General features: G+C 33.7%; 1 protein-coding gene across 11 annotated transcripts in view; it reads left to right on the top strand.

The window, feature by feature from the left end:
• LOC140663666 (disks large 1 tumor suppressor protein-like) overlaps positions 1-22,104 on the top strand; it is a 337,014-nt gene that overhangs the window by 263,692 nt on the left and 51,218 nt on the right. For 10 of the 11 annotated variants that reach the window (XM_072888001.1, XM_072887997.1, XM_072888003.1 and 7 more), the window contains 4 exons: positions 655-930; positions 3,950-4,162; positions 7,603-7,765; positions 10,466-10,604. In XM_072888001.1, coding sequence (XP_072744102.1) covers positions 655-930; positions 3,950-4,162; positions 7,603-7,765; positions 10,466-10,604 — 791 coding nt within the window. The remainder of the gene's footprint in view (positions 1-654; positions 931-3,949; positions 4,163-7,602; positions 7,766-10,465; positions 10,605-22,104) is intronic. The other variant, XM_072887999.1, reaches the window with a different exon arrangement.

The raw sequence follows: 22,104 nt of genomic DNA on the forward strand, positions 1-22,104 counted from the left end.
TTCTTTGTCCCTGTGTAATCGACTGCCATCGATCGGGACGTTGCACAACCTAATCTACTCTCATGTGAGGTTCAAAATCAATTAACCGCTTAACCTCTCCCTAGCGTAGGGCTTAGATTCCCCACGCAATTAGGATTGTGGATCCCCTACCACTTTACGCGACGTAAACTGTTACGGAGTTTAGACCCTTACTAGAAGAGAATATTTTCTTTCTATAGATTTAATAAGACCCTTTTTCTTCGTCACTGTAACAAGACACTTTTGTGATATAATTTTAATTTTGTTAGAAATTTAAAAATTAAACTTTATTCCGTGCTGGTATTTTTGCCATCCTCAAATCGTACAGGTGTTGTATAGGTGTTCGATCGGTTTATCAATGGATATAAAAAAATTATATACCTTTTTGATCCTTCTAAATTAAAGAAAAACCAAAATAATAAATTTGAAAAATAATTTTATATATAATATATATGTATATTACTATTCGTTGTCGAGGAACCGATATTATTAGAAAAAGCACGGGCAAAAATGACCGTTAATACGGAGTAGGAGTTAACAGATTTTTGTTTACACACAATTCTTTTATAAAAATTTACACTTTTTGAAAATACAAAGGATGAAAAAATAATACGATGCACATATTTACACTTTCAGGTGAATGGCGATGACGACTGGGAGTACGAGGAGATTGTTTTGGAGCGGGGAGGGGCGGGCCTAGGTTTCAGTATCGCCGGCGGCACCGACAATCCGCATTACGGCAACGACACTGCAATTTATATCACCAAGCTCATACCGGGCGGCGCCGCATCCGCGGATGGCCGCCTGCGTGTCAACGACACGATACTGCAGGTGAACGACGTGTCCGTCGTCGACGTACCGCATGCGGCCGCCGTAGATGCGCTCAAGCGGGCCGGCAACACCGTCAAGCTGGTAAGCTTCACCTTTAATCCCATTACGCATAATACGAACACATGTACTTGTTCCCATGTTACGACGTTTTGTCCGTTAGCAAACACACACTTGCAAGTGCTTGATTGATGATGTCAACTGAAAACTTTTAATACAATAAATGTGTCGAAAAAAAAAAAGATTAACACCACTTTGTTTTTAGACTCTAACTTTCTTAGAGGTGAAAATTTCAAATAAAAATATCTAACAATAAGTCTATTTCCAGTAGTCTGTTCCTCGATTTGTTCTATTCACTAGAGATTACCTTTTCAGATTATTTCAATCTTTTAAGAAATTGGTTTCTAAAGCCGATATAAAACCGCTGAAATCTACAGAAATATAGAAAATTGTATAAAAGTCACGCTAAGAAAAGATAAAAATAGAAATAAAACATATTAGAAAATTCTAAACATATATATTACAAAAAAAAACTTTGCTTTTTAATACATATATGCTTAATATATTGGTTTTATTTAGATTATATATTTAATTAATTAATTATTAATTTTTCGTCAAAGAAAGTCATATAGCTAAAAAGCTTTCAAACTTCAAGAACTCTCGATGTGGCATATAAATGAGCCACTGATGCATAAAATATGAACTTCTGATAAACTAATTACGTGGTTGAAGTTCTTATTAACTCTGATAAAGTGCATTACTTACTTAATTGCTGAGAAATAGAATTATATTAGTTTAAGAGATCTATGTGTATCTTGATGTATTTCCTCTATGTATTTCTATCAGTATGTATCGAGAGAGATATAAACATAAACTTCTTTTAAAAAAATATTAATTGTTTAAAATCAATAATTTAAGGTAAAAGTATATGCAATATTTGTGACTCACATCTATTTATTAAAAAAAAGAATGCACAATATGTCTCTATATTTTTAAATAACGATATGTTATCTACTTACGAATTATGTAACGTGAGTTACAACATTGAAAGAAAAAATGCAATTTTCTAAAGCTTAACGTTAACTGACGCATTATTTTATGTCATATATATGAAATGTCAAATCCGAATTTAATTGAATCGCACAGGTGTTAAAACTACAGTGTTAAAACACTACATTATTACACCCTACGATTGCATATACCATATGATATGCGCATCTCAAGTGCGCAGATTTAATTGCGCGACGAATGTGTCGAGAATAATTGAATTGCAAATGTTGTAATGCATATGCTTTCTACTGTTAAACTCGCGCTCTGTATGCATATTCAATTTCTGAGCTATCTGCCGATAGTTAATAGCCGAGTGCTTAATTAACCGTACATTAAGGCAAACGTTATCAGTATATTATTGCTATCTATTTAATAAGATATGCACGTTATATCATTCATCAAATATAAAAAAGATTAACACAAAGAAATATTGTGACGATATTTCGTGTATACCTCTCACACTATCGTATATAGGTACTTCATTTTATAATTGATGTCACTTTAATCATTTTGCATGCTGTTGTCGCGTTTTTTCGTAATTTCGTTTACTCAAAACAAACTTCCTTCTTCGTTTTCTCGTCGAAACGCCTACGATTTTTTTTTTCTTTTTTTTTTTTTTTTTTTACCAATGTCATCAATTCCACGGCGACACTTCGAGTCGCAGAAAGTTTCGCGGGATTGACGGCCTTTTCCCGATTCCATATTTGTCATAAAGACGCATCGAATATCTTCGGCTTACGCTTGAGAAAAGTCCCGAAGCGACGATCACTCACCCAGGCCTTTCGAGATTCCTGTAACCCGGCAAAGTCGCCGAGGGATGAGGAAAAGTTTCGATGGGATCGTTCGTTACGCGCCTCTCGGATATACGTTAATGTCACCTTTCGATGAAAAAGAAAATTCCCCAAGTGGATTGTACTGTTATACCTTCCTTTCCGAGAGCTTAATGAGAGTTTGGCATAAAAATCGAAGATTGTCAATCGTATGTTCTTGTTTTTTATGAAAATTTTAATCAAAAATTTTCCTAAAACCTATGAGATTGCATTTTTATTAAATTCACGTGAAATAACATCAATGCTAATTAAAATATTTCGGGATTAACGACTTTTTTGATGGTAGCTGGAAATTTCAGAGATACTCGAGGATTTTTTCCGCGTGCTATAACTCATTCAATCTGGAAATAACTGTGAGAGAGGCATAAAACGCATTTACGAGTGGAAACATCCTAAATATTATTATTTCAGATATAAAGTGTTCGCTTCGCAGTTACTCCTCGTTGCGCGTAAACGCATCTTTAATACGAGAATACGACTGTCGAAAATAAATCTGATTTTACACAATCTGGATTTATGAGTGATTATCAATCAAATTCATGTAAATTATTGCATCCAATTTTAAACATAAATTTTTAAATATTTACAGTAGATATATATGAGATCGTTATTTTACATTGCAGAGATTGTGACGTAAATTAATGAACGCTTGATTTTATTGTACATTTAATATATCTATTAAATTAAATTATTTTCACTTATATTTATAATTATTGTTTTATGCATTATAAAATTAATAAAGAAATATTTCTCGTATGTATATATAATATATTTCAGTCGTAATAAATATTTGTCGTTTGTATCATGGTGGTTTGTATCATAAAATGTATCAGTTGGTAATTTCGAAACATTTAGCAGTACCTCTCCTGTGCAAAGTTTAATTAACGTACCGAGCCATCTTAACGGCGATATAAACGGGCCTTTAAGGAGAATTGCGCCGAACGGGAACAAATCCACTTTATAAATCTCGCCGGGTAAACGAGAGTAGTTCAAATGGGTATATATCTCTCGGATCAGCTATCGAGCGGGTATTTAATTACGTGGATTCATTGTTACACCGGGAATGAAAGAGCGCATGGGAGCTTCTTTTTTAAATGCTTCTCAAGCGAAACGAGTATTGCGTTCAAATTTATAAACATTAAACTTTCTAGAATTTACTCTTAATCGACGAGGCCTTTCCAGCCCGTTCTCAATTAATGTTATGTTGGCGTATCGATTTTCAGTACGTACGTCGACGGAGACACACTCAGCTAATGGAGATCGAGCTTATCAAGGGTAACAAGGGCCTCGGCTTTAGTATTGCCGGCGGTATCGGCAATCAGCATATACCGGGTGACAATGGGATTTATGTAACCAAAATCATGGACGGCGGAGCCGCTCAGGTAGACGGTCGTCTCGTCGTCGGTGACAAATTGGTAGCCGTCAGGAATGCTCTGGTGAGTAAATCTATCAAATCATTTTTTTTCCATGTTGCGAAAGTTTTGCGTTTTGTCGGGATATCGGTAATAATAGGTATCATATTTTGTCCGGATCAAATTATGTACTACAAAATTGTATATACGATATGTTGAATCGCTCAGCACAAACACGACGCCTCGTTTCGAGATAAATAGGTTGAAACGTTGTAAGCTCGTCTAGGTTTTGGTCGTTTTCCGCAGTTGAAGAACAGCACGTGTTTGTAGAAAAATAAAGTCGCGACCATTTTTCATTTTAAAAAGCGACTGCGAGACCACCCTTTCACGTGTGTGACATTCTCTTTCTCTCTCTCTCTCTCTCTTTCTCTCTCTCTTTCTTTCCTTCTTTCTTTCTCTATCTACTAAAAAGATAAATGTAGAAAGATATGTGTAAATAGATTGTGCTGCTTTCGAAATATCATGAGAAATTGATCGAGTTCTTTTCCCGCGATAACATCACTTCTAGAAATAAGGTGGATTACTTAATAATGACCCACGTGTCGCGCGCGTTACATATATATTATTTTTTATATTGCTGTCCAAAGCAGAAAAATCAATAGAATTAATAACACATTGAGCGGAGTAATATTCGTATTATTATTATTATTATTATATGAATAAAATATAAAAAGCCATGAGAAAGTTTTCCTATTACTGTTAAGAAAATTTTCATGTCAAAAGTTTAATCGAATCTTAATACACTATCAAAAAATTTTATCCTTTATAATCTTTAAGAATTTTATAATAACAGGAAGAAATGGGATTGTAACATGATGCTCTATTCCGGGGGGAATCACCAAAAATATCGAGAAAGTATTGAGATAACTTTGTGATTGCTCCGAGAAAGCTGATGATTCTATCATGAAGCTTCTTCCGATTTTGAAATATAGTTCAAAACAAAAATAAAAGCGGTCTTTGCTTCGAAAGCGTAGACAATTTATATTCGCGATTGGAAAACGTACATATAAATTGTCATGAAAAAAACGTGAATTGTATTTATGCTCGAACGAGTTTGGAAAGCATTTCGAGTTTTATAATTACTCTTGAAAACTTATACGCGCCGAAACTAATTACCGTACGATCGATAATTACTTTGCCACGTGGAAGAATAAAACGTAAACGTAAACGACGAGAAAGTTTCGGGACACTGTCGTAAACAGCTGATTGTGAACAAATTTCCATACCAAAAATTTAATTGCGTTATTCTCGGCGCTCTCTCTCTCTCTCTCTCTCTCTCTCTTTTCTTCTCGCTTTTTTCCCTCTTCTTTTTTTTCTATCTATTATAAATTTTACATTTTTATAATCCATGAAAGAACTTGTGTACATTCTGTAGGATTGTCAAAAAAATAACAAAAATATTTTTTAGCAACTCCACGGAACATGTCACAAGTTTCTTTTATCTAATTATAAAATTTTAAAATTTATAATGGAAGGATTTCTCTTTCTTTTTTTAGAGTGGCTCAGGATTCGATTAAACTTTCGATATGGAAATTTCTTCAATTTTTTTTCTTGATAGATCGTGCAATAATGTAATTTCAAATTGGCTTTCTTAATTTTGTTAAAAAACATTATTTTATCACAAGATTTTAATACTTTATTCTTCTATTTATTTTTTATATCGATATATTAGTTTATGAAAAAATAAAAAGTCCTAGTAAATTGTACATAAGTTTGAAAACGAAATTTTGCGGAGAGAGAATCGCTCGGATTTTGATTAGTTTTATAATCAACTACCAATCGGTTATCCTCGATGTGGCATAAAAAATCTATAACTTTCAACGCACTTGCGTCACGTAAAAAAAAAATGAAAGAGGAAAAGAAACGTACGTCTTTCGATCATACGCGCGTATTTTGCACTTCACTTTCCGGCGATAGTCATAAATCAAGCCAGCCGACTCGCGTTCGACGATAACTTTAATCGAGGCTTTTTTGGCGCAGATCCCAAAAGGGTGCCTTAAAGGTAGTGAAATTGCCGAAGCGAAAAATCGTAGACTAACGAAAGCTGCTGTCGGCCATATAACGCCAGTTGTATAACGCTGATGGAAGAGCTATCAATTACTTTGGCGGCGTCTTGGAAAAGCGTTTTAATCTACTTTTCCTATCCGTACTTTAACCGCCGGTTTTTCTGGCCAACGAGAACTTTCGATCTCACTTGATTACATCCCAATCTTATGCCTCTTTTTGTTTATAATTTTTATTAAAAATATATTACCTTTATAAATTTTAAGATAATTATTATATTTTAATTAAATTATCTAAAAAAATTTTATACACAGTTGCTAAAACTATGGAAATATAATGCTAAAATGATTTTATATTGATATAATAATTACTCTTTTTAAGCTTAATTTTTATTCTTTAATAATATGGTACTAATGAAAATTAAATTCTATTATGATTAAGGTATATATGTTTATTTGCGCACTGTTTGCTATTAAATTTAAAGTGTGACGCTACCAAATTATATATTAGAAAGCCACTATCGCGTTGCAGTATACACGTTAGTCGTCTTTCAATGCGCATCAGCCTGGTAATAATCACGAGCAATTGTCTCTAGTGTCTTAGTAGAGAAACAATTGTGGCAAAGGAGGAAGCAAAAAAGGACAGAGATGGGAGAGAGGTTGGCAGAGAAAATTGAACGGGGAAAATCAATTATCGAATGCTCACGGCACTGTGATCGAGTCGTTTGTGTCGCACGACTATGCCAAGTTCATATCTCAGAAACAGTCTCTTCCTTGTCGGTTTCTCGATAAACAGAATAGAAAAGTAGGACATTTCAATGAATGATATCTACGCGAAAAGTGAATAAATCGCGAAGAATTAATACGTAAAACGTTTAATTATATAATTAATATATATTTAATAAATTGAATAATCAAATTTTTATTAATTTAAAAGTATAATAATTCAATAAAGGAAAAAGTAAAAAAAGAATTTATTAAAATTATAAAAATTGGCCTGAGAGAGAAATTAAGTTTGAATAGGAAATGTCACATTAAAAAATTTTATATTTAATTATATAATTAATAAATATTTAGTAAATTAAATAATTAAATTTTTATTGATTTAAAAATATTATAATAATTCAATGAAGGGAGAATTATAAAAAAGTTAAATAAAAATAATGTAACGCATAAATGCAGAAATGTATCTTGTTCTTCATTATATCTATATTTTGTTTGTCATGTCGCGACGCAATTTCACTCGAAACTAGACACAAATTTCTAAGGACTCATTCTATATATGGATATCGTTGACGACGCGTTGCTTTAAATGTCGATCTGCGAAGAAACAGATGCTTGGCAATGTTTCAAATAAATTTCGTTGTGTTCTCTCTTGATCATCAACGAATCAATGTTATATAATAAATGCACGAACGAAGAAGAGCATATATCGCTCAAATCAAACCATGTTGGTTTCAGCAGGGCGATAAAAATCTGGAGAACGTGACACACGAAGAAGCTGTGGCGACCCTGAAGGCGACCCAAGATCGTGTCGTGCTTCTGGTTGCCAAGCCAGAAAGTGGAATCGTACCTCCGCCTCCTCCTCCAATAGCAACGGACAATTCTCTTTCGCCTCAGCCACGTAAGTAATCAGTTTCATACATAAATTATTGTTTAATGAGATTAGAATCAAATAAACAATATAAGTCATCAGCAGTAATAATTTCATATGAAGAGAGATTGATTAATATCTCATATTTATAAATACATTTCTGGGATTCATTAAAATTAATTGCATTTTATAAATTAGATACGATATATTTTAATTGTTAAGATATTCTAATTTTTCGTTGACCTTTTTATAAAATATTCTTAATATAATTCTTAATATAATAAAATATCGTTATGAGAGACGGAATTTTCTATGTATATAAATAAATAATATAAATGTAAGGACGATTTCTTATACTATCAGCAATGTAAAGCCTGTGATTTTATTTCGTTTTCGGTGATTTACGCCGAAGATTGTGCGGTCGAACTGGATTTAAAAAGCGACATTCCGCAAAAATTGTAGCACCATCTATCTCCGCCGTCGTAATCGTATCTATCGCCATCGCTTTTCCATCGCAAGGTCCCGATTGAAATAATAATTACGGCGTTACATTAATTATTCAGAATCACTTGCGCAACGCGTTGTAATTCAAATGAACCACGGCTCCCATCACCGTGACTTCCCTGCCGATTGGAAAGAAACACGGACGAATCTCCGGTTCAGCTTCTAAGGGGTGCGGAAATGAATTTTTGATCCGCGAGTCTCCGGGTTTTACCGACGATCGGGCCGTAACTTATTCATCGGTCTCGTAAAACGGAACTCGTAAACTCACCTCGAATCGCGCGCACTCCCGCGGGCAGTCTTATCTCTCTTTTCCGTTTATCGCGAGTGCTATGAATGCGGTGCACCACGCGTTTGAAATGTCCGATCGGGGAAATCTTGAGAGTGCAATGTTAAAATTCGATGCTGCGGAAAAACGAGCGGATGACGTCGACAAAAAAAAAAAAAAAAAAAAAAAAAAATAAAGAGTTTCTTCTCTTCGGCCTTGCTTGCGATTTGACGACATGCTTTTGGTATCTGTGCGCGGAAAATGGATGGATGAATATAAAAAAAGATTGATTACAAATGTAAGATTTTCTTTATTGATTTCTTCACGAATAAAAGTTTCCTAAAAATAAAACTCTCTGAAATATTAAAGATAATATTTATGTGAAGCTATCTTTATAGTGACAATATTCTTTGTATTTTTCTTCAAACTGAAAAAAAAAAAAAAAAAACACAATAGGTAACCCAATTTATTACAAGTAGAAAAAACGGTGGATTAATGCCGATTGAATTCAAATTGCCCCTTTAATGCCGCGGTAGATCGGTGCCTCGCGGGATTATCCGAATATTTGCTGTAATCTCCAAGCGGAGTCACACGAGAGGGCGATGAGTTTCCCAGAAAAGCAAATAAACAAGCACGCTTTAGATTGAGATCTCTTTTTCTATTTACTAACTATTCTGCTTTTTTACATTACATAAAAAAGTAAATAACATATTTTGATGAAAAGCTTGTCAAAATATTATTATAATATAATAAAATGAAATTGTATTGTTAGAATAAAAATATCTTAGATTGCACATAATTTCGAGCCTCGTGTCCTTATTAATCGGAAATGATAAATATTTTAATAATATGAACAAAAATTATATAATTTAACATTATAATTGGTATTATTAAAATTATAATTTAATATATTTTTTATATTGAGAAACATACATTTTTTACATGTAAATATTAATTTTTAAATAATATTTATGCCATTGACATAATCTACAATTATGCTTTTTACTTCTTTTTTTAATATCACATTTTGACATTATTTTTTTATAATTATATGACTTTTTGTTACCAAAGAGATTTTTCCCGTTTCAAGTAAATAAATAAATAAATAAATTATTATTAAAGTATGATTCTTTTGTTTAGAAATACAGGGTGTCTCATAACTAATGAGCCAACGCTCGTGAGTGAGTAGAGTACAGTGAACTAAACAAAAAAGTATTAAGTCATTTTGTGATTTTCGCAATAATTATTAAAATAGTAATTATAATAAAACCGCTTAGCAAACAATATTATACACATCTACAAGATGTCCGGTAATAATCGCCCCATAGCTCAAGGGCAGATGGAGCAGGTCAAACTGAATATAAAAGTCCTGTATCATTTTGCGATTAGCGCAATAATTATTGAACTATTAATTAAAAACGCTCAGGGTATGCTGAGCGCTATATGCGGCGCGCGCTCATACGCTAAGCGTTTTTAATTAATATTTTAATAATTATTGCGAAAATCGGAAAATGATACAGGACTTTTATGTTCAGTTTCACCTGCTCTATCAACCCTAGAGAGGTGGGGCGATTATTACCGGACATCTTGTACATACGTATAATATTGTTCGCTAAGCGTTTTTAATTAATATTTTAATAATTATTGCGAAAATTGCAAAATGACCTAATACTTTTTTGTTCAGTTCACTGTACTCTATCCGTTCGCGAGCGTTGGCTCGTTAGTTATGAGACACCCTGTATATGTTGCTCTATGAATATTTTATTTATTATAAAAGTAAATGATATGTATGTTGGTTGAACTAGCAGTCAAGTTTTTTATCGACCAAGTTTGATGTCAACGAAGTAATATATGTAAACATCGTCGACGAAATATTTGTTGATACTGTGTCAATATATACTTTGCGTACATAAAAGGAGGGGGTTAAAAATGATAAATAATAACGATCTTGTGTGTCACAGGTAAACAAAACGGCTCCGTGTCGGCGCTAGAAAACAACACCGCGACGCTACCGTACTCGCAGGAATCGCGCCATGCGTCTTCCCTCGCCCTGCACGGCACTGGAACACCGCGGGCCGTTTCCCAAGAAGACGTCTCACGGTGAGTCTTTTTTTTTTTTTTTTTTTTTTTCTTAACATTTTTTTACGAGACATGCACTTAGTTTCAGCCATATTTTTAGCGATTTTTTTTTGCAAAAATTGTACGTGTTATGCCTTTTCTCTCGAAACGTAAAACTTATTTGTCGGTCACATTCGATACTTTCAAGCTATATCGAGTTTTGTTTCAATCCGTTTATTTTTATATATATATATATATATTGTTTCTTTGATAAAGCGTGTGACTTTCGGATTCTAAAAAATATTAACACGTCAAATGAGACAGATGAGAGACAGCTTATCTCGCGTTCTTGTTTCGTCATCAATCACTCGAGCGTAATCGTGTGTCTTTTCGCATTAATTTCTAAAATAAACCGAGTGAAACGCGTGTGTATCGGACGGATATTTTCAAAAGGTCGACGAGAGCAGAGATCGTGAATAGAATGGTGAAGAGAACTAGTTTGCTAAGCTAATTGCCGAAGGATTAAGGGTTCATCGGGTCCGAGCTCGGCTATGCTATGAAAGTAGGATTGGTACGGACACATTATGTACTTCTGCTGAAGACTTCTTGCGCCAGTTCAACTCCTATTGACTTGTCCATTTGTCGTTAACCTCTTTTGTACGTTATCGCGCACATGGGACTCCAACATTGCCATGTAGTCAGAGCTCTTCGGGTTAAGGTCATGCCTCTGGACATCGCGCAAGCGAAAAGAGAGTTGGACGAAACGCAGACGAAGTTAGAGATGATGCGACAACGCTTGAAATGTTTTATTATATCCTCATAAATCTTAACATTCGATTTCTTTTTTTTTTTTTATTTAAAATTTTTTTGTCTTTTTTTTTGTATTTATTATTTTCAGGTTAATTTTATTAAAGTTATATATTTTATATCAAATTTTTATACTTAACAAAAATAATCAAGTACTAAAATCTCTATTTATTCATCTTTATTGTTGTAAAATATTTACAAATTCTGATAAAAATACATAAAAGTTATAGCTTCTGAACGCAATATTTTTTACATTTTTATGCAAAATTATATTAATATTAAATTGTATACAATTTTATATATAAATGGACCGCAAATTGAATTGATCTATAGGACGCCTTATTTTGAAATGTTTCGAGCGAGATTTCGATTCTATATATAAAGTACGTAACAAATCCAATCTAATTTAATTTAATCTAATCTTTCATTTGCTACTTGAAGAATTTCACTGGCACGAGTAGAGTCTGGAGTCTCTTCGTTCGGTAGGACGTATCTATAAAAAGTTCGACTTTGATCGGGAGGAAGGGATGAGGTGGCGCGCGAGGTAGAATTAATTGCGCTCTTGGCTACTCCGTGCACACTGCTAAAGTCAGTCCGTAGTTAAACATTACCGTGAATGGAATACTTCATTAAGCCAGCCGCAAAAGTTTCGCACACCTGTGCGCCACTGATCCGCTGCATTTGTTCCTTTTCTGAATATAAACTCAGCCGTGGTCCGCGTATTTCCTGAATATTATTTTGAGTATATCCAATCTTCGAATTTCAGCCGATATTTTGAACCATGGAGTTTCAAGGCTCGTTTATTGATTAATGATTCTGTGATGGCGCCTCCTATTGAATGCGCAGTAATTTCTGAAGATCAAAGCGTCATTATTTGCGCGTGTCGTTTAGCACCGAATTCAGCAAATTCATCAAAAACAATGACATTAAAATCATATAAAAACATTTTATGAATGATATACACAAAGACAGAATTCACAACCGCTTTCTCGCCTGCTCGAAAAGTTCGGCTGTCGATTAAACAACCGTGAAAAAACCGGACTCGAATGCTCAATTAAATTCAATCAATGTTTCATGGAAAAAAAGAATTTTTTCTTTTACCGTTCTGTCATTTCGAGATATTGAGTGTTGCAAGGCATGGCGTCTCACGTTATGAAAAAACAATTGCACACACCAAAGAGATGAATTGTTTATTTTTATTCCTTTGATTAGAACAATTCCGGGTGTTGAATGACAGACTCATCTTTATTTCTCGCAGCTTTTGTTTGGCGCGTTACAGTTTCTCCAATTAAATTCTTTGCCCGCTTTTTTGATTCGCCGAGCTTGTCTTGACAATATTTATATTTCGCGATTGCGAAATATAAATGCATTTTTATCGCGAAAAATATTAACTCGAACACATATTGTATGTCTGAGGATATCAGTTTGTGATGGAATTTTATTATTCAGTTAAATATATACATCGTAATCTTTGGTATTATATCAAAGATTAAACTTTTGTTAAATCTACTTTAGTCATATTTTCTGGTATAATCACAGGTTCTGTCTCGGAGGATTTCATTTGACAATTTTTCCAGGATTTATCTGGCCTTTAAATCTTTCAAATAATATAGTTTTTAATATGAATGATATTTAGATTTGAGGACAATACTAGCGACACAATTTAACGATCACGTAGGCATGCGAATGGACACATCGGGTATGCATGTAGCGGCATGCGCGTAGCTGCATCTCCGAAATGCAGGCCAAGGTCGCATCTGGCCCGGGTCACGAGCGAGCGAGTTACCGGATCCGACCAATCTCGCTTACGTGATGCGGTATCCTCTCTGTATCGATCCGAATGCGTCCTACTGCATCCTCGCCGGATCTCCAGATACCGCCGAATTCTGACCATCGCGACACTGGACGATCCCGGAGGGGGATGCACGTTATTTTCTTATATCTGTGAAGAAATTTAAATTGTGATATTTATATAGAAAGATTAATTTTTCAACGGAAGAAACAGTTCTGTAATTCGATTAAATAACTGGCAATTTGTTTATTGCAATGTACGTTATAATATATTAACGTTATAAGTGAATTCTCATAGCTTTCTGAGTCCGACAAACTTCCTGAGTTTCAGAAACAAAGTCTATCGCTTTCCCGGGTTACTCTTTTCGCAACGCTCTTGAACGACTTATCACGAGTACTTTGTTTACTAGCTTTTGATGGTCGACAGAAAATTTCCCTTTTCATTCGGTTCATTGTACCGCACTCTCGTATGTCGGAACAAATTTAATTTCTTCTGCTCTTGTCCAACCGGACATTCTGACCGGAGATGTCCGGTCCAAGAAAAGAGAATTCGCAAAAACTTCAGACTCTTAGACAATGACATATTAAGTGCGAAAGAAACGAAAAATTTACTCGACAATTTTACATCCAGTCAGAGACAGCAATTATGTTGAAAGTTTCACAAATTATGTGTATTTTCTTAATGCGAGAATAGATGATTATCATTGCAGGTAATATTATAAAAAAATTAGGATAGATTATCTTTTTCTTATTTTGGTTGTGAATCTTATCGCTAATTCTCCTTTATATCTTTTTGTTAACAATATCTTCTTATCTTTATTTATATTATAAATTTTTTCTATATTTTATTCGACATTTTCCTGTACTTTTCTGATTTTCTGACGCAATATATTTTTTTAATTATTCCACTCTGAAATACATAACATGTTTTCTCTTTTGCTTTATTTAATTCTATTTTACATCTTTTAAGGCAGAGATTAGCATATTTTTTTGTTACTATTTTTTTTTTTAATTTTTTGATCATCGTTTTTTATTACTTTACAGTTACAGCAAATATTAGTTTATCATAAAAATAGTATAATGCATAAAGTGGCAAAAAATATAAAAATAACTAATTTGTAACACTAAAATATATTTATATAACTTTACGCAAAAAAATATTTTTGCTTTAATTATTAAATCCTATTAATTACTGTAATTTAAAAAAATAAAATTAATATAATAATAAAGTTTTTTAAATTTATATTAACGTTTTAAATTTAACTCGACAAAAACTTTGAAAATATAAATATTGATAAATTTTCTATTAATTTTTAATTAAATTTGAGAAATGTAATAGTAACATAATTAACAATTTTTATTAATATAAATCTGATTCGCGTCTACTATTCAACATCAGTAACAAACAAATTTATTTGCTACATCGATTCTTAATCTTTTAAGGATTTTATTTTGGAACTTGACGTAAAAAACATTCTCTCAATTAACAAATGTAGATAAAAAGAGTTTCTATTTTGACATTTTTAATAGAAAAGATTTTGTCACTTTTTTCCGGAAAATAGTTTTTATTATTGGTTTGGATTTTATCTAAAAATTGAATCTAGAATTTCTTTTAATTTCAATCCTTTCAACGAATTTCTCAATGAGCTTCTAGCGAACCTCGTACGTCGCAATTGCGTAACAATGCTGAACGGAAGCACGTGTAGCAAGGATTAAGAACACTTTCGCACTGAACAGTTTCCAAGGCTGCGGAAGTGGTGCTTTTACATCAAAGAATAATGGATTCCCCGGCGCGAGATGATCTGGCAAAGCGGTGCTACTAACCGGGAATTTTCCACGAACTTCCTGAAAAATTATTGCTTTTCTCTTCCCTTTCCCTTTCTTCCTTTAGATGCGACACCGAGAATCACACGTTGCATTGTTCGGGACTTCCTGGACTTCCGCGAATTTTCGTACGCCATACTATTTTTTTCAATATATCTAATCCATTCGTGTTTCCTAGAATGGTGAATACCTCCTGCTTTTAACAATCTTCTTTTATTCAAGGATAAAGAAAAGTGTTATTTTGTATTCTTTCTCGTATATTTATTCCATTATATGCTTGAATCAAAAACCGATATTAAATCCGATATTAAATCGATTTTCATGGCTCATTTACTTAATATTCGCCTTATAAATGTTATGAATATGGTAACAGAAAAATTGTATAGTGCTGCTTAGTTTTCTAAACCTTTTTCTCCAATTCCAATATTTTGTTATTTTAATATTATAGTGTTAAAAAATATATATATAGTGATAAAATAATTTTCCCTTTGCATTAAAGTTGGTATGCTTTTCTGTAATTAGATCAACAGTAGGATAAAATTTATTTAATCTTTCTTTATGGTAGACCGTCCACATTGTAACTAAAATAAATCCGTTGCATAGCACGCATAATGCATACTCCTTTGAACCGTGCCATCTGCAGCGAAATATGCGCTTGCTACCGCGCAACGGGTGCATTTGCACAGTTTGTTTAATTTACACTCCGCGACCCAATTCTGGACCGTTCTGTATAATGTATCGTTTGTTGCGGCACGATCTCTCGAGGGTCGTTGTCTGGGAAACGTGGCATTGTGAGACGTGCTTAATAAAAGCCATAGAAATTTAAGCGATAAACGTTTCTTGAGATTAGACCAATTTAACCATGAAAGAGAAATATCTTTTTTTTTCTTTTCTTTTAATTTATTGTATTAAGAAATTAAAGCATTACATGTCCTAGTTATACTTTTTAATACTTTTTTTCTCTCTCTTTCTGCCTCTTTCTCTTTATAAAGTTCCTTTATAAAGAAGATATACAGAAATAAAAATAACTAAATCAAAAGCGGAAGTTAAAGCGTTGAATGAAATATAATATGATTAAACAAAATTACAAATATTGAATATTTTTAATCAATTTCACGTATATACATTACAAAATTATTTATTAAATTAAAAGTTTTCTCTTAATTCTACATGGAGAAATATTAAATTATTTATATTTAAGAGAGCGTCAATATTTAACATATGTTTCCTTTAAAATTAAAATATGTACATTTAAAAAAATTTTATTAAAATAAATACTTTTAGAAGAAATAAAAGAATATATAAGAGACGGAAAAAAAAGACAAAATTCCTAACACATTGTAAAAAAAAGTGCTAGACTCGTAGCTAACAATAAACTGATTTTACACGGGTAACAATATCGTGCAGTGGCGTGAAAAGAAAATATATCAAAATACTTAGGTCGTGATTGGTCGGAAGAGACGGACGCGGTCTATTGCGATTTGTCGCGAGTTTCGCTGATACAGCTATTTCTCGCGATAAAGATCGATGGTTAACGAGTCGGCCACCGGAAGTGCTTGTGCAGAAATGGCCTGTATCCGACGCGACGTACGGGCTCGCGATCGTCGAATCCACGGACCAGTAAAGTCTTTCGATGGCGGCAGCGCGATAACGCTGGCTCAGCCGTCCCGATGTCGTCGCGACGCTACCAGACGCCCGTCGTCAAAGAGAGGAGAGAAATTCTCGACCGCGATCGACTATACCCGACGTCGTTTAACGGTGTCCGCTTTCGCGGCCTGGCAAGATTTCGCGTATCATCGATGTCAGCGCAAGCTTTTCAACAACGCCGAGTCAGCGCGATATTGCTCCTCTTCTTTTTATCGTTTCATCGATCCAAGGGTAAAGATTTGACCATAACCCCGGGAACGATTTTACTCGTCACTTGCGAGATGAACAAAAAATTCGGAGAGACAAAGAGCATAGAGGAATAGTGAAGGAGATAATATATGAAATTTTCTTTGTAATCCTTTGTTACACAGTAGGTTTACAGTAGAAAACGTTTTACGTAGGAATAGGTTAACTGAAATAAAACAAATTTAAAATAGAAATCCCTTTTTTTTCTTTTATTAGCAACAAATTAGAAAGTATACGATTTTTATGTTGGATTTCTCAGTTATTGTCATTCATTAATAACAAAAACTTATGAAATTCTGTTAATTATAACATTGTTAATCGATTATATCTTATCGTAAAGCTAATGGATTTTTTTTAATGACATATAAGACCAGTAGTATTATTGAAACTATTTAACGACGTATTTCTTACATCGTAAAGTTTCTCATTGGCAAAGTCAAAGTGAATAGTTTGGATGCTTCATTGTAGCCGGAAATTATACAAGAAATATAAGAGAAGGAAAGCGATCTCTCTTTTGGTTGCGCACTAGAATATGACATTGATACGTCACGAGATCAAAAGTCGCGGAAAATCAAAAAGCGTCACGAGCAAATATAGATTTTTCCGCGACGATAACTTCGCTACGAAACGTCCGCTTGAAGGGATTGAAAATTTTCCGAACCCGCTGCCGTACGTCACAAAAATTTCCTGATTTAATTTCATGCGATGCGCGGGGTACTTTTCGCGGAAGTTATGTCCGGGCGGATTCAACGAACGCCTGCAGCGAGAGTTGATGGTAAAACTCGATATCCGAAGACAGAGTGAAGTGACGGACGTAGGGACGGATGTAGCAGACAGGGTTTAGGGGTAAAATGAAACGTGTCGTCGTGGAGCTAAAAACCAGGCAAAATGGATTCCGGAAACCAATTAAACTTGTACGAACCTAAAGCTGCTCTGCAACCCTTCTTCGATACCTCACGCTGTCAAACCCTTTCGTCGCCGTCGAGAATCCCGTTAGAAAGAGACGAAGCTCCAATTTATTTTGCGTTTATCTTGGAAAGTTCGTTTAAGTGAACTTTACCCTGAATCAATTTCCGTATTTTTGCATGATGCTAGTAATCTTTTTCTTGTTGAAGATAATTATCGATCCTCTGATATACACATATAATCCAATCCGAATATAACAGTTGCAATGACTTAAACATTTTTTTACTTAGATCTATGTAATATTTGCACTATAGTCTATTAACAATAAGTATGTAGAATAAAATCAAAGTCTTGATATAAATATAAATCAATATCTCTAAAGTTATTTATTATGTGACAAAAAAATGATGACACAAAATTACGCCTATAAAAAGTATTCTTTCAAGTATATTAGAAGATTTAAACGATTAATAATTATATAGATAAACTAATTTTGTAAAGTGAATTATTATTTAAATCATAGATGTAATTAATTTGTAAATACTAAGTTGGGCGAATTATTATTAATTTATATTAATATAATTTAATAATATAATTTATATTAATATAATTAGTTGCAATTAAAAAATAAATCATATAATGCCAATTATGTAGAATGTATTCTTTGAGAATTTTAAATTTGCAATATTTGTCTTATACTTTATATCTGTCCCGAATATTCCGCGCTATCATCTCTCTTCTCCACGAGAACAAAAATTAGTTCATTTATCTTTCCGTCCCGCCTATCATACCATATAATGTCGCTCTTTCTGCATCATCCGCCGCTTAACTCTAAGGCTGATCCTCGCAAGGACCGATATCCTGTCACATTATTTCGACGTGTTCTTTTTGCGTCTTTTCTCGGGCTGGATGAGAGAGACACGTCAGTTTTCAGCAGAAAGCTCGCAATTAAATTTTTCACCGAGGTGTACGATTAATCCGGAAGTTCACCATCTTTTTCCCTCAAACACATACGCGTTTCGCGCACACACGTTACGAGAGTTTTGAAAAGAAAACAAGTTTTAGCGTTATTAATGACCGCTCTTTCGTCGTGAAATCTGGACATTACGAATTAATCAAAATCATTCTGTTGTCGCGTTTGGCGACAAAATTAGGACGAGATGGGATTCGGCCTTTGCTTTTTAAGGTCACTCTAAGAAACTTGATTGATGACTTTTCTAGGGAATGTCGGGGTCGAATCGTTATGTTCAAATCATTTTTTTTTTATAACTACCGCTTGATTCATTGACCCTATTTCAAAAAACGTGAAAGATACTCTATTTTTTCCGTAATTTGAAATCAATTACTGATTTTATTTACATTATATTTTTCGGGATTTGAATAGAGCAAATATTAAACGACAATGACAATAAATTAATCTTTTACAGTCTATGTTTTACAACAAACTGAGAATAAATTTTTGAGAAGCAGTGGAATTAATTTTTCACGCAATTTTCTTTGAAAAACCAAATATTTTTGTTTTAATCCGTGACACTGCGAACAAAGCATGACAATTTTCAGATATTAATCTATAGGGCATAAAATTCTAAAAAGATAATCATGGATACCATCTGCGATCTTTCTGACATTCGCAAAATGAGAATTTTGCCATGAAGAAGTCTCATTTCGCACGCGTCAATACTTTCTCTGTTCATAAAAGCGAGTTCACTATCTCTATTCTTTAATTTTAGAATAATAAAGTAAAAAGTAATTCTATTATTATAGAATAATTAATTTTTTTTATTGATTATTTTATACTTTCCATTTGTGAATACTAATGAGGAATGGTTATTATTAATTTGTATTAATAGAATTTAATATATAAATCACGGGATTACGCGATTAATAAAAAACAAATAATATAATGCAATATTGATATAATTAGTTACAATTGAAAATTAAATCATATAATTATGTAGAGTATTCGAAACTTTCGAGAAGTTTAGATTTGCAATATTTGTCTCTCCGGGATATTTCGCGTTATTATCTCTCCTTTCACGAGAAAATTAGTTCATTTATCTTTCCGTCTCTACTATTATGAATCATAATATAAATTATATATATATTATGAATTATAATAAATTATATATATATATATATATATATATTGTAACTTTACTGTGTGTTTCTTAACATCAGTGTTTACCATATCCAAATTCTGACCATGCTATCGCGGGAAATTCCCAATGTATGTATCTTTAGTTACACATCCTGTCTCGAGGAATTGCAACGCATGTCCTGGCTTCTGATGAGCACGGAATCGCATTAGGCGAGTTGATCATAGCGCTCAAAAGATGCTTTTAGAGGCTACTACCGAGAGACCGGAGTCAAGTTAGCGAAATCCGTCGACGGATTTTACCTGAAGACACGTGCTAAGCCAAAGCTTCTCGCTCTCTCGGCCAAAGTGAACCTTGTACGTTCATTAGGCAAGTTTGCGACTTTCGGTTAGAAGTGACAGTTGGCGGGCCTATGCTGGTGACGTACTCTTCGCTAATCGGAAACTCGCGCAACACGGGACTCGCGGAGATTTAGGAAACGTTCGGTGATCTAGTTATCCTCGTTGTTGAATAATATCTGTTGTTAGTTACCAGCGACTCGGTGTTAGCGAATTTATCGACTCGGCAAACTCTAAGTCCGGATTTGTCAATCTCGTGATGGTACGTTACATAGCTGAAGCTGCGCTACAGCGGGATGTAAGTGTCGTTAGGGTTTACCCGGAGATGATGAATGTCTCGAGCATGTATCTTTCATCATTATTGAAGACGCGACTGAAGACTGTTAGTTATATATAAGCAGCGATTGATCGTAAATTGATGAACAAATCGATAGATGAAAACTGATATGATTTCTAGGATGTTTTAAAGTCCGAAAAGTTAAAATAATGAATATAAAAATGAAATTAATCCAAGTTTAGACACTTATTTTTACACTAGTGTTTTCGAGGAATTTTGTACAAGACGAGATAAATAACAATTTATTTATTTTTTTTTTTTTACTTTACTACATTATTTATATTAAATATATATTAATGCATATCGCGGTTAAATCATATTTGCTATTTAATTTCTCTTTCGTGTGAAGCCGAATAAGAAATCATGAAGGATCGCGAGCCAAAATTACTACTGGGCAAATGACAGCAATTACAACGTATCAATCGCGTAGCGTCGTAAAGTTATGCAATGTGACCGACAAAACGTCATAATTCTCTCGCGCATGAACGTGAATTATTAACGTTGCGCGGCAACGAAGCTACGACCCAAGTCGACAAGACGGCAGATCGTTACGTTGAAACGATCTTCGATGCGTGTGCGCACGTGTGTGTGTGTGTGGGTGTGTGTGGATCGTACGTGCTTGCGTGCATTCGCGGGCAACAATGCGGGAAGGGCGGTTGCGCAACCACACCGCCAGTTATGCGATTAATGTGCACGCCATTGTGCCAAAGTGTGTCACCAAGTGCATACGGAGATCGGGAGCGTTTCTGGGACAAAGATGATACCGTTAAGCGAAGTGGTGAACAATAAGCTACGAAGCGTCGACCATTTAACGTTTCTCTTATTGTTGCTGCGTTCCGCGTATCAGCAGTTCCTCGATGCAGCGCGTCCGAGATCTACCTACCCTATCCGCAAACTTTATCTACCGTTTCCTAGGCGATGATTCGAACATGATTGCTTAATCCCTGCTCTTTCTCTTTTCTTTCGCTCTTGTGTCAATCACATTCTTTCTCATTCTCATTACCTTTTTAATCAACGTAAAATAGTCTGATAATCAAATCAGAGTTTTTCACACACGTCTTTACATTTGTCTACTTTTTATACAATCAATTGATGTTTTTAAGGTACATAGATGATAGAACGCGCGTTAGAATTTTACAAAGTATAATTTTATATATCGAATATAAATATGTAATTCCGTGATATTTGGATGCTTGTTAATTGAATTTTAATCACTGACAATACGGCTACTATAATCATTAACAACAACAGATATTTATAAATATATATATATATATATATATATCATCAATTAAAAAAATTAATTATTTACACACAAAATTCTTCGAAAATGCGAACGAGTCTAAATGATATAAATTTTACAATAGTTAATGTTATTTATACATTTCATTATTTTAATTTTACGAGTTTTATATAAAACACTCTAGTAGAAATTATAGTTTTTACTTATCAATTTGTCCATTATAATTTATTAGTTCTATATGTACTCATAGAAACACGCAACAAATCTTTTTCGAATTTTTTTACTTTTTCCCATCACCTCTCATCAT

This window comes from Anoplolepis gracilipes, chromosome 3 (assembly GCF_047496725.1).
Source record: "Anoplolepis gracilipes chromosome 3, ASM4749672v1, whole genome shotgun sequence".
Classification (NCBI taxonomy): Eukaryota; Metazoa; Arthropoda; class Insecta; order Hymenoptera; family Formicidae; genus Anoplolepis; species Anoplolepis gracilipes.